The 14624-nt window shown below is 34.9% G+C and overlaps 1 protein-coding gene across 1 annotated transcript in view; it reads left to right on the forward strand.

Moving 5' to 3' along the window:
* Window positions 1-362: 362 nt before the first annotated feature.
* LOC149791499 (uncharacterized) overlaps window positions 363-14624 on the forward strand; it is a 64545-nt gene continuing 50283 nt past the window's right edge. Inside the window, exons 1-8 of the mRNA XM_089970028.1 lie at window positions 363-842; window positions 1994-2452; window positions 6346-6792; window positions 9249-9385; window positions 9815-10141; window positions 11016-11214; window positions 12483-12736; window positions 13526-13742. Of these exons, the coding sequence (XP_089826154.1) occupies window positions 2326-2452; window positions 6346-6792; window positions 9249-9385; window positions 9815-10141; window positions 11016-11214; window positions 12483-12736; window positions 13526-13742 (1708 nt within the window). The 5' untranslated portion in view covers window positions 363-842; window positions 1994-2325. The remainder of the gene's footprint in view (window positions 843-1993; window positions 2453-6345; window positions 6793-9248; window positions 9386-9814; window positions 10142-11015; window positions 11215-12482; window positions 12737-13525; window positions 13743-14624) is intronic.

Here is a 14624-nt window from a genome sequence, read left to right on the forward strand (position 1 = left end):
AAATCTCATCACTCGTTAGAACCTTACAATGTTTCAGAATTTTCACAGGAATTTAAGCTTTCATTGTATCATGGAGCTTACTGACATACATTGAGAAAATAGAAACGACTTTATATGTCTTATGAAGATTGAGATCACCAACATTTTCCATCTTAGGATTGAATGGGTGTAGTGTGCACAGAAATACATATCACTTATAGACAGTAATGAAATGGGCATTTTGAGATGCTAAAATCTAAAATAAATTTGCCTAATTGAAAGTCATTCAAGATTCAGTGGTTGCAGAACACGTCATTGCAAATTGATCGTCTCTTTCACAGTTTCTACAAGTGCTGAAACAACTACTTCTCAGACTAGTTTCACATCAACAAGTTCACCAACAGCGACTAGCACAATCGAGACGTCTACAACATCATTGCCGACAACAACGTCCTCTATAGCGACAAGTAGCAGTGCAACAAGCTTGTCGACTCAGTCTACAGGCACTTCCACACTGGAGACTAGCACTTCGACGGTAACAACGAGTACAATTGGGACTACAACTACTGGTACGCCAACAACGCTGTCGGAAAGTACAACGTCAGAGACAACAACGCCAACGACCTCATCAACATTGAAAACCTCAACAACTGCGGTTCCAACCACATCTTCTCCTTTAACGACATCTACTAGTCGAACAACCGTCTCTTCTCCAAGTACAAGTACAGGTACACCACAGACAACCAGCACGTCGGAGACGTCCACGGCATCTAGTACTACTTTCATACCAAACGAAACAACAACTAGTAGCAGCGGCACGACCTCATCGACTCAAGAGACTGCCACTACCACAGTTACAACAGGTATATTTTCTTCTTGAGATGCTTGTATATTCTTCATTGCACTCGACCTGCCCACCTTTGTCATTGTTCACATTGTACTTTATTTGATGAATAATTTAGCACTATTCTAAGCTGTAGGTTGAAACTCTTGTGTTCACATCTGTTATTTTGGAAGAGAGTTGAACGCGACTTACATCGATCGCAATAATGCTCCTTACACAAGTCCCTTCGTCCTTCTACAATACAAACTAACGATCTGAAAATATTAAATTACAAACAGAAATTAGTAAAGTTGCATCCAAGGACAGTACCTGCCGACATAGCACACGGAAATCGCCAGTTACGTCAGTAAGGAATAACATTCAGTCAATCTTTCTCCAACTGAGTCGATCTGACAAGGGGAACGCTGAAATTAGTGATCGATGTGGACATAGACAGAGCTTCATTTTCTTTGAAGGGTCTCGTCACAAAAGTCATCGGATGTATTTCGTGGTAATATATTTTGAGTCTAATTTGTGATATATCGTTTGTAAGTTTGCAAATGAGACGCGCAAAAATGAATTCTTTCATTAATATAGATCTTTGGAAAAGTACGTTTGACAAAATTATCTTAATCAATGCAGGTCTTCTAATGTGAAGGGGACGAGAAAGAACACTCGTAGGAACAATAATAAAAATATGACACTAATTAGAGTACATGGATGCTTTAAATAACAGGAAATATACTTTATCTCTTGATAGGCATGTATGAACAAAGGACTGTAATTTAGGAATATCCAGATCTTAGCTGTGGAGTTCGGTTTAATTTCACGTTTCTGTGAGAGAGAACGAAAAAATCTTCTCCGTCGGAAAGTAAGAAGGTTGTTACCATATGGGCACAAGAATACAAGCTTTCAGTATAATCTTGAGACAATTATATGCCTTACCCATAGAAAGTGAGAAAATAGAAAATAATTAAAATGTGTATTGAAGATTAAGAACACCAAAACTTGTTAGCTGAGAAGTGAATTGGTGGAGTAGGCATATAAAAAGGCATCATTTAAGAGACACTACTGAAATCGTCAAGGTGAGAGACTAAAATCTTAAGCTAATTTTCCGAAATTAAAACCATTAAAGACACAGATATGATGTTTGCTGAGGCAGTCATTGCAAATATATCGTTTACTTCTCAGCTTCTACAAGCGCTGCAACAACATCTTCCCAGACTAGTTCCACATCAACAACGTCACCAACTAGTACAAGCGATACGTTCCCAACAACAACTTCCTCTATCGGAACAAGTAGCAGTCTACCAAGCACGTCGACTCAGTCCACAGGCACTACAACACAGAAGACTAGCTCTTCGGAGGTAACAACGAGTACAAATGGGACCACCACTACTGGTGCGACAACAACGCCGTCGGAAAGTACAACTTCAGAGACAACAACGCCAACGATCGCATCCACATTGGAAACCTCAACAACTTCGGTTCTATTCACGTCGTCTTCATCTACTATTTCACCAATGACAACAAGCACGTGGACGACATCTACTGCATCTAGTACTACTTCCATACCAAGCGAAACAACAACTAGTAGTAGCAGCACCACCTCATCGACTCCAGAGACTTCGTCTACCACATATACAACAGGTACATTGTTTTCTAAATATGGTTTTATAGTCTTCATTGAAATCTACCGACCCACATTTTACCACATAGTACAGGATTTAATGAAAATGTTAGGACCATTCAAAGCTTTCCTTTGAAAATCTCGTTTTTGCATCTGTATGATAAGAATAGAGCTTAATGCGACTTTCCACTATGTCGGTAATACTCCTTTGATAAACTGTTCGACCACCAAACTAAAGATTTGAAAACAGAAATTAGAAACACAGAGATTATTTAAGTGGCATCATAGGACATTGATGTCTAGATATCACACAAGGGGTCAACAATAAGGACAGAAAGAATAAATCAGCATACAATGTTAGTCCAATCCAATCGATCTGGAAAGGGGATTGCACATGTTGGTGACTGCTGCGGACATAGACAAACTTAATATTTTTATTGAATATATTCGTCACAAAAGTCATCGAAGATGTTTGGTTGTAAAGTAGTTTCACGTATAGTTATGACATATTGTTTGTATGTTCAAGCAAGAGAAAAGCTTGTCTTTATTTTCTGTATTAATATAAACCTTTGGAAAAGTAAATGTTTACTAAGCTAGGTTTCAGAAGCCTTGTCTTTGTCCTGTGGAAATGGCACAATACCTGACTGGTGAGCATGATGAAAAGACTTTGACTTTAATTATGGCACATGGATGGTTAAAATGAAAAGAAATTTAATGTATCTCCTGGATGGCATGTATGAAAGAAATTAATGTAAAATAGCAACTTCACGACCCGAAATGTCATGATTGTCATTGATAGAATGAGCAAATGTCATCAGTCGTGATTCTTTTATCTTCCTCATTGCAATCGACTGGCCCACCTCTGTCTTTGTCCACATTGCACTATACTTTATGAATATGTTAGCTTAGCACTATACTAAGCTCTTGTTTGGGACTCTTGTGTTCCTTTCTGTAATTTTGGAAGATAGTTGAATGCGACTTACATCGATATCAATAATGCTCCTTACATAATTCCCTTCGTCCTTCTATCATACAAACTTACGATTTGAAAAAATTAAATTACAGACAGAGATTAGTAAAGTTGCATCAATGGACAGTAATTGACGACATATCCCACAGGAGGTAGCCAATTACGACAGTAAGGAATGACATTCGGGCAATGTTTCTCCAATTTATCCATCCGACAAGGGTAACTCTGAAATTAGTGATCGGTTATATCTTACATAGATTTTCATTTTCTTTGAAATCTCTCGTCACAAAAGGCATAGGGTGTATTTCGTGGTGATATATTTTAAGTCTAATTTTTGATGTATCGTTTATAGGTTTGGAAATGAGACGAGCAAATATGAATGTTTTCTAACATTACTGATCTTTGGAAGAATAAGTTATGCAAATTTTCTTCGAACGTAAATGGCAGGATAAAAACATTCACTATAAATTGCCATCGTTGTTAAATGACTCAGATTGTTATTGTTAAGTTAAAATTCCACGACAAACACAGACTGCTTTATCTCTTCAGACTCTTGTGATCCTTTCTGTAATTTTGGAAGATAGTTGAATGCGACTTACATCGATATCAATAATGCTCCTTACATAATTCCCTTCGTCCTTCTATCATACAAACTTACGATTTGAAAAAATTAAATTACAGACAGAGATTAGTAAAGTTGCATCAATGGACAGTAATTGACGACATATCCCACAGGAGGTAGCCAATTACGACAGTAAGGAATGACATTCGGGCAATGTTTCTCCAATTTATCCATCCGACAAGGGTAACTCTGAAATTAGTGATCGGTTATATCTTACATAGATTTTCATTTTCTTTGAAATCTCTCGTCACAAAAGGCATAGGGTGTATTTCGTGGTGATATATTTTAAGTCTAATTTTTGATGTATCGTTTATAGGTTTGGAAATGAGACGAGCAAATATGAATGTTTTCTAACATTACTGATCTTTGGAAGAATAAGTTATGCAAATTTTCTTCGAACGTAAATGGCAGGATAAAAACATTCACTATAAATTGCCATCGTTGTTAAATGACTCAGATTGTTATTGTTAAGTTAAAATTCCACGACAAACACAGACTGCTTTATCTCTTCAGACTCTTGTGATCCTTTCTGTAATTTTGGAAGAGAGTTGAATGCGACTTACATCGATATCAATAATGCTCCTTACATAATTCCCTTCGTCCTTCTATCATACAAACTTACGATTTGAAAAAATTAAATTACAAACAGAGATTAGTAAAGTTGCATCAATGGACAGTAATTGACGACATATCCCACAGGAGGTAGCCAATTACGACAGTAAGGAATGACATTCGGGCAATGTTTCTCCAATTTATCCATCCGACAAGGGTAACTCTGAAATTAGTGATCGGTTATATCTTACATAGATTTTCATTTTCTTTGAAATCTCTCGTCACAAAAGGCATAGGGTGTATTTCGTGGTGATATATTTTAAGTCTAATTTTTGATGTATCGTTTATAGGTTTGGAAATGAGACGAGCAAATATGAATGTTTTCTAACATTACTGATCTTTGGAAGAATAAGTTATGCAAATTTTCTTCGAACGTAAATGGCAGGATAAAACATTCACTATAAATTGCCATCGTTGTTAAATGACTCAGATTGTTATAGTTAAGTTAAAATTCCACGACAAACACAGACTGCTTTATCTCACAGGCGTTTGAACGTGTATACATAATTCACACTGACGAGAGTATGACATTGACAAAAACCGGTTTCCTCGTGTATATAGCTAACCGACTACAACTATTTATTGTTTTCCTTGCTTTAACTAATTTAGAATGAGGAAAGTACGGTGTTTTCACCAGCTTTGCATGAAATAATGTCACTTAGTACACTTTGTGAAGTCTTTCTTGGTTTTTTAATACTTTCAGGGCTCCGCGAATTATGTGATGCTGAAATCAATAGCCTAGATTGTACATAGAATCTGACAGCTACGTTTTACCGAAAAATTCAGAAAATAAAACTTTGGAAAATGTGGTATTCAAAATTGGCAAAAATATAATTAAAAAGTCCGTTTGTTTGTTTAGTAATTGGTATAAAGAACTCTGAACATTCTTGTTAATTTCTTTATGCACATTCTTTGTTTCTGCATGATTTCAAAGAGACTCGGTTTCCCTCATTAACAGTTTCATTTTGTTCCTATATTGGATTTTGATCTTCTTGTAGCTTCCTTCATACATTAGCAAGTAACTTCTGATACAGAGAATCCACCAAAAATTGGTTTATGTTGCTTCTATTTGTCATACGTGCTAAAACAGTATATTTATACAGTATGCTTCTACTTGCAAATCCAAATCCCTTTAGTAGTTTAAACTATGTTATTCATTCTTTAGGGGGTTTTTTTTCTAAGATTTTCCATATGTTAACCAAACACATAATTATTCATCAGTTTACATAAATCTTTATGAATCTTATTGGCTGCTTTTTGTCTAATAGATTTATTTAGCTCTTTGTATAGTTATAAATCATGTTTTATTTATCGAATGCATTTAATCAGCTTTATTACTTAACATACAACTTTAACTACAACACCCGATATCTTATAGATCGTTGATATTTTAACGTGCACAACAATTTAGCTAATACAAGTATTTTGCCCTTTCGTGCTTCTATCGGCTTTTTGTCATTTAGTAATACAACAGATCAATTAGGATTTTTATATTATGGTGCTAAATGGTAATCTTTATAATATTCAAACTAATAAGCTGATATTTCAAACCTACCTTAAAATTCCTCCAAACTTTTCATAATCATTCAAAGACGAAAAATCGTGTTCCAATATTTGTAAGTGTTGCCCGTTGGCACATTTGATGGGGAAGGGATAATTAATATTATTTTCCATATGGAATAGCCATGTTCAGAATTTCATTATTGCAGTTACAACTTATCCTACTACATCAGCAACAACCGACCATACACCATCAACAACTACTATCGCAACTATAAGAACCGCGAACACCACAACAACATCTAGACCTACGTCAGGGTCGTCATATTCAGCTACTTCAACACCTACTATCGCAACTACAAGTGTGAACACTACATCAACACCTAGACCTACGTCCGTATCAACGTATTCAACAACATCAACACCAACTGTCACAACTACAGTAAGTGCGAACACCACAATTACTACGTCCGGATCAACGTATTCATCAACCTTAACACCTGCTGTCACAAATTTAACAAGTGCAAGTACCATAACTACCACTAAACCTACGTCCGGAACAACTTACTCAACTACCTCAAAACCTACATCCCCGCCATCAACAAGTCAAACACCTACTTCAACAACGACGTCTATCCCGCCTGCCAGCGCTACAGGTAAATTATGTGTGTGTCTGTAAATCTATCCTATTTCCTATTGTCGACTTATTTGTGACATTCATATCACTATTGTTGTTGTTGGATTTTAACGATCATCGCGATCGACGTCTTTTCAGAATTGTGTGTCGCATATATATTTTATATAACAAATATTATGAACAGGTGCATAACAATCATACAACGGAATAGAAATGTATTTTCATAAAATATTGATTGGCGGGGGATTAGTTGAAAATTGGGCCTGAAGCTAATTTTTGAGTATCTTTACCTTTTAACAATCGGAGCATTCGCTTTTGAAAACAAAAATATTTTACTGTCAGTCTTATTAATGTAGCTACATGATGCATGCTGAAGAAAATATAATATTGAAGGAAACAAGTTTCCTCTTTTCTATACCTATTACACTGCAAGTATTTGCGGTTACCTTTTATTTTAACTAATTCAGAAAGAGAGAAACATCGTGTTTTCATCTGCTTTCCATGACAAAGGTCACTTAGGGCACTATGCATAGAGTTCATTAGTTCTTTTATACTTTCAGGGATCTATACCAATTATTTGATTACTTACATATTCCTTGCGCATTACATCATATCAGTCATAAAGTTTATACAAAATTCCATTGACTAACTTCAACAAATGTACAATAGTCCTTTCGAAACTAAAGTGTTGTCCAAGTATTATCACATATTCTAAATTGTTGTTCAATCATTATTATTTATTCTTCTCTACAATCAAGCAATAATTAAGTTTAAATAGATCAGATCTGAATTGTTGTGTCTGAACATAAACACATACATATAAAATGTGTTTTCGTATAACTTGATGCACAGTTAGCTATTGAAATATTGATATCATTTTTGGCATTTTTATACATTTGAATGAGTACTTATGTTTTGGGATATTCACAGTGTAATTATTCCATTGTATTATTAATACTAGTTTCTTATTATACATTATATGCCTCCTTAAAGTTCCATTGCTATCGTCATTTATTTCGGTACAAATTCTTGTTTCTAATGTTAATGATTTCAATTCAAAATTCCTTGCAAGCGACATTAATTTTAAGTTACAGTTCCATTGCAATCGTTATTAATTTGAATTTAAAATCCCACTGATAATATCATTACTTTCAATTCAAAGTCCCATTGCTATCATCATTAATTTGATTTCAAGGTCCCATTGATATTTCGTCATGAATTTAAATTTATTAGCGTAGTATGGGGTCAAAATGCAAAGTCATGGATTTGTGTTGATATGTATAATATCTTTGTCATCATTTTGTTAAGACTAAATGGGAAAATGTTGAGGTGTGAAGTGTTAAATATTCTGCATGATTCTGATAGTTGTTCTCACTGGGACAGCACTCCGGAAACTCTCTGAAGTACTTGAATTTATGCATGTTGGGCATGTTGGTTAGTCGTTATGTGTTTAACGCCATTTTGTGTTTAACGCCATTTCGCAGAACATAAAAGGCAGTTCTCAAGTGAAAACAGACGATTGCCTGTATACGGAGCGCCACCGTGTGGACAAAGTAGAAGTAATTCAAGAGTTACGTCCCTTTGTATATACAACGTATAGACAGAGACTTTTATGATAGTAGGGACACAGAGCAGAAGCTCGAAAACGATACGTGCGTCTATTTTGGTACGCCTTTTATAACTACAATCCAATTATCCGCCCACAAACTTTAACAGGTGGTGAAGGACAGTTTTCATAAAATCGTTCACAAAATCTGGCAGCAACACCTCACTGCTTATTTTAAACTAATACCGGTGTTTTTCGAGGCTACTGAGTAAAGATTAGATGAAGGTACCCTTCAGAGATATACGCATAATACATTTAGAAGAAATCCAATAGTTAAATTGTAATTGCAAATTCATATGGAATAATACAACCGTACCTCTTGTCACCATTTCGAATTTCACGTCTACATCAAGATGTTCCATCGGACCCAGCCACCTAGCAAATGCGACTTTTGCCCATTTGACAAAATCGCTTGATTTGTTCATGTGACTCGACCTTACAAATAGTATCAGCCATATTTGTATCAATTTTGTCCGATATAGATTTAAATGAACTGAATGAGAAATCTACTAAAACGGGTAATGTGAAATATATTCACCTGTTGTCCATATATTCTTGCTTCCTAGTGCAGAGGAGTCACGTGACAAATTAAACAATGCCCGATCTGAGTTATATGATCAAGGCGACCTGTCATATGCATATATTTATGTCAATTATGTAGTGGCACATCAGCACAATCCTGAATATTTAGTGACTATTAAACGTACATATAAAAACATGTAATACACTGTAAATATACAGCCTTAGTCTTGAATGACAAACAACTGAACTTAGTAGGAATCATACACACAAGCATTCAGGACTTTGGACTTAATAGTGTTGATTATTACTGAATGTTAAGAGAACCTGACCTTTTTTACTATTATCAGAACTTGTTGCTTTTGGATTGACGGAGGGTGATACATTATTGGTCATGGAAAATAATGGATTCTCGATAAGATTATCTACTCCCATTGGAATCCGATGCTCTTCACAGTGTACGGAAGCCGTATCGCATTCGATTTATGTAAGTAGTGCATTGTATATCCGAAACTGTTTAGGAAAGTGAATGTATTTGTAACTTTATATACGAAGAAATTATTTATCTGTGAACTTATTCATGTAAGCACTATGTTAAGGTACCTTACAACTTTTATGATTGCTTGTATAATCATAGTCCACGTGTGGTTAAATAGGTTGTACGGTTGGAAAGCTTACATGTGAGATACCTTGCGAAGGCTTAGAAAAGAAAATAATTAGCAATTCTCAGTACGTTCTCAAGTAGATGAGTTTTATGAAAGTCGTATACCACTGATAATAGCGACGTATAACCAATCAGAAAGTGTGTAACATTATAGATGTGTTAAAACATAAGCAGTTTGACGTTTACTATGTCATGTTCATTTTGATTATCAAGTCTATATAGCTTGCAAATATCCCTAATTTCTACCTACAGGTTCATCAGAACATGTTTGTCATACTCGACGATGGTGATTTTGTTCCACCATATTATGTCCCTGATGATATTCCGTTCAGGAAAAGCGATGGAACAATACCAAAGATCATCGCACCTTTATGGACCCGAGTTGGGACTTCCTCCTTCACAAAAATCTGGTACCATTTGTATTACAAAAATAGCATCACGAATTCTACATTTCCATCATCAATTAACAGGATATTCAAGGCTAGCAACAATCGAGTGGACCAGTTGCTGGAAATACTTCAAGCTATTGTGATAACCTGGGAAAAGATGGTGCCCTATGGTGCAACGAATAATTTAGAGGTAATGGAGAGCCTATACAATACGTTGTAATATTATACAGTGTTTACGCCAATAATACACACATACAACCCAAAGATTGTATTTTTCATACTCAAATTTAGTCTCACTCGTAATTTTGACTGTTTGTTCGCCAATTGTCAAATCACCGTCCAAGCATACGTCACATTGTTCGGTGAAGGTTCACTTTGAGTATGATACATTTTTGCGTTCTTTTGTAACTTATCTACATCGCAGAATGGATTTATACTCACTGCATTAAGTTTTGGATAAAGCGAAACACTGGCACTCATATATGCCTGTCTATGTTAGGAAGAGCGCACACCCATTTACGCAGGTTTACTATGCATATGTGGAAGATCTAGATCTGCCAGCGTAATATGCAAAAAGGGTAGACCCATAACTGCCCGGTTTATCATTGGAAACAGCATAGTTATGCTAATGTCCGTCTGTTTCTAAGCCCTTCAGATTTAAGCCAAAGTATGCACTAAAATATATAGTAATTCTGCCCTCTACCACCTTGTCTGTTTTAGGAGATTGAGTGCTAAAGGCAACCTGCAATTGCCAGTAATTTTCTTTCCACGGTAGTATCTTTCTTCAATACTGAGCTATTTTTAAACATTTGTTTAAAAATGTTGTATTTGTCTCAAAACGGTTTGTTACGTATGTTTCGCCCCAGACTCTGCTCGCAATATTTTGAACTATATGGTCGTAATTTTTTTATTGTTTTGTTTTGCAGTGCAAAATTTGTCATCCTCATTAAGTTAAAGGGTTAGTGGCAGTATTAGTAGTTGTAGTAGTAGTAGCAGTAGTAGTAACAGAATAATTGCGAACACATATAAATAAATAGTTTTCTATATTATGTCGATTTTTTAAGGTTGCCACGATACAGCTTGTTATCATCACAACCTCTATTGAGACCTACGTAAATTTTTACGCCAAGGACGTAACCTGGCAGGAGAAACAGGTACCGCAAGGCGCAATATTTTTCCAGTGTGACAAATATATGTACTACAGAGAGGCAGGATCTAACACTCGACAAATATTCACCAGGATTAAAACTCACAAAAATTCCGGTACTGTATGTTTCTATGCCAGTGTGTTATTGTGTTTTGTCTTTTCATAATGTAAGGTGAGGCTCAATAAACCTAGACTTTTGATATTCCTTAAACTTTCTGAATTCCTCAGCTCTGCTTTTCGAAGACACTTCCACAGTGAGTGTGTTGCCTTGGACATATCGTCGTAAAATGTATTAAATTAAGGACACTATAGCCCAACACATTCTTGAATGTAAAAGACGTTCATCTAGTTTAACTTACAAGCGCAGCTGATTAATAACGGATAGTAAATTTATTTACTTTTGACGAACTATGTTTTTTCTTTGCAACCGAGACCAAATGTTTCAATTTTCATTCAAAAGACAAACGAAAACAAAACCCATAGGAATACAAATAATTCAATAAATCAATATAAGTAAAATGACCAAATTACACATTTTGTAGAAAAACTGTATACAAGGGATTCTAAATCTACCCCATATTTTGTCTTATGTTGTTGTCATTTATACAGACGTTGAAATGAATGTGGGACAAAGGTTATATAATGATGTTGTGAAAGGTTTAGTCTCCGCCATCCAAACAAGAAAGATTATATCCACTGTTAGCCAAGTGTGTCTTCTGAATATTTGTAATAATGCGCAATAATACGTACGTGTTTCTTTATGATCAGGAAGGAGTCTGATAAGGTACGACATAGAGATACGTTCAAGTCATCATGTCATGACTTATTCATGCGCCGTATGAAACGAGTTCTTTTCTCTGCCTTGAACAAAACACATGCGTTATATATATATATATATATATATATATATATATATATATATATATATATATATATATATATATATATATAATCTGCATGGAATTTAAAACGGTTTGGGAATATAAAATTCATCGAGTTAATCTTTCTATGGATAAGGAACGTAAAATATTTACCTTCTGAGTGTCAGATATGGCCATGTGGATTGAATATACATATTGAAAGTCTGTCAACCATCCCAGATTAATGAATTTCTAATAAAGATAACAAATTCTATGTCGGATGCATTACTTAGTAATTAACTGGTTTTGTTTTACAAACTCATACAGGACTCCGTCGGAATCAATCACAGTGTCCCATGCTTATCCTTGACAAGAAATGTTACGGAGATTACAGGAATGACCGCGTAATTTACAACATTATCATATGACAAGAATACGCTGCAGCTTTGTACTGAAATTTTATACTAAATTTTCTTACATGTTTGTAGGATTCTTACATATGGCGATTTTATTTGTTTTTTTAGATTCAAGGGTGCCTGGAACGTGGACATTTAAAATCGACACCTGCTCTGAGTCAGTCCTTTCAAACCTGCCTAATGACGAGGATAAATGTAATGTGTGGATTAAAAAAGAGAGGCAATTGCCTCCTCTTTCTTATATCCCATGTCCATGTAGTTATTTCCAGGCCATCTGGGATCCTCGATTCATTTGGTATCAGAGTCCGCACAGCAATTCGTTTTGTTACATGCATATAGCTTGGTGGACAACTCAAGGGCGGGTGAGTACATTATCTATGATGTGTCGGCTGTCAAGTAGAAAGATAGACCTAGATGCCAATTTTACATACTACGGCCACATCATATATTTTGACAGTACAAGCTTAATAATTATGCAATACACATCTTTGCGTGTTTTCATGTACGTAGCTTAATTTCGTATTATTGCTCAATATGGTTTCATATAGAGACATTTAATGGGTATATCTTAATGAGAACATATAATTATCTGTGTTATTTGTATGTTTAATAAAGTTTGAAGCTAATTTATAATGTCCAACCACGGTTTCGAACCAAATGGTTTAGTATAACGGGTGCGGGGTAGATATTTGGGATGGGGCAGAGGTTGTGGTATTTAAGATCTGTACTTACCTAGCTATGGATACGAAATTTAGAAAGCACGGGGATGTTGCTGTGTAGTAAAATTCGTCTCATAACATATTAGTCATACATCAGCGGCAGTATTCTTAATTCTGTAAACAATTTTCACGTTTTTCAGAAGGATTCACTTTATCTTCGAAATAAAAGAAATTGCTCTTAAAATAATTTCTTTCGAAATCCAAATATTATGTATCTGCAAAAGTATAAATTGTAAAAGGTATATGTATGTATGTATGTATGTATGTATGTATGTATGTATGTATGCATGCATGCATGCATGCATGTATGTATGTATGTATGTATGTATGTATGTATGTATGTATGTATGACTTCTGACGCTGAATATTACTTTTCGCATTCATATTTTTCATAATAACTCCTGCTTCATTTGTTATATTTTTTAACTACAGGAATGTTGTTATAACTTGCAAACGTATACATTGGACACCAGTCTCACGGGTGCTGGCTTTATGAGCAGATATAATCCAATATTTAGTTTCTATGACGATGACTTTCAAAGAAATGATTTACAACCATTCCATAACTGTCGGAAGGCAGGAAACTTACGAGCCTTTTTCGCACACCGTCGTATCAACTCGTGCACAGGCTATTTCCCAATGTTTTTTGGTACGTATTAATCTGTCTATATTCATATGTCTGTAATGTACAATCGTTCTTGCAGAATTAGGCATGTGACGAAGGATGTACAAAGTTAATATAAAAGCAAGTAAGTAAGTACATGAATAAGGAAGTAATACATTATTTTAAAGGAGAAATGAAATTCTTATATTACATGTTTAGGCCGAATAAAATGTAACACAAAAAAGTGAAAACAACAATCTTTTAAAAAATATAATAATTTGTATCCCTGGAAATAGTCTGTACAAATGAGAAATAAATGAAAATGAACTTACGGTTTTAAGAATCAAATCTAAAAGGAATTTCCAAAAATAGACAGCGAATAAAATTTTAGAAATCCTAATAAAAAATGTTCTAATGATTTGAAGTTCGAGTCAAGACGAAAAATCCAAGATGGAAGACGATGAAGTGTGATGTAACCTGTAGTGTTGAAGTCCATAGTTTTGGAAATCTGAATAAATTTGTATAATAGCTGTCTTTGTTCAAGAATCTCATATGAGCACACGTATTTTTTAGGAACAATGAATGAATCCTTTTGAATCCAAATAATCTGAAATAATTCCAAACAGCACAACAGTCACTTTCCAGTTTAATAGCCCAGCTGAGATTATTTCTATAAAACAAAGGTTATATCGTATTCTACAATGCAGCTTCGAAAATCCTCAAGTTGTGAAATCGAAAAAGATGGCCACGTGGTCGTGTTTATATCACGTACACCTAACATGACCCTGACGAAAACCAGTCATTTTACTCTAGAAAATAAAATATAAAACATTGTTTACTTTTTAATCACGCAGTCCCTCATAAACTTGACAGCAACCAATTATTTTAAAATAAAAATAGACCTTAGTACGTGGCTGCTACTAATTT

This window comes from Sinohyriopsis cumingii, chromosome 9 (assembly GCF_028554795.1).
Source record: "Sinohyriopsis cumingii isolate HCF-2022 chromosome 9, ASM2855479v2, whole genome shotgun sequence".
NCBI classification, from domain to species: Eukaryota; Metazoa; Mollusca; class Bivalvia; order Unionida; family Unionidae; genus Sinohyriopsis; species Sinohyriopsis cumingii.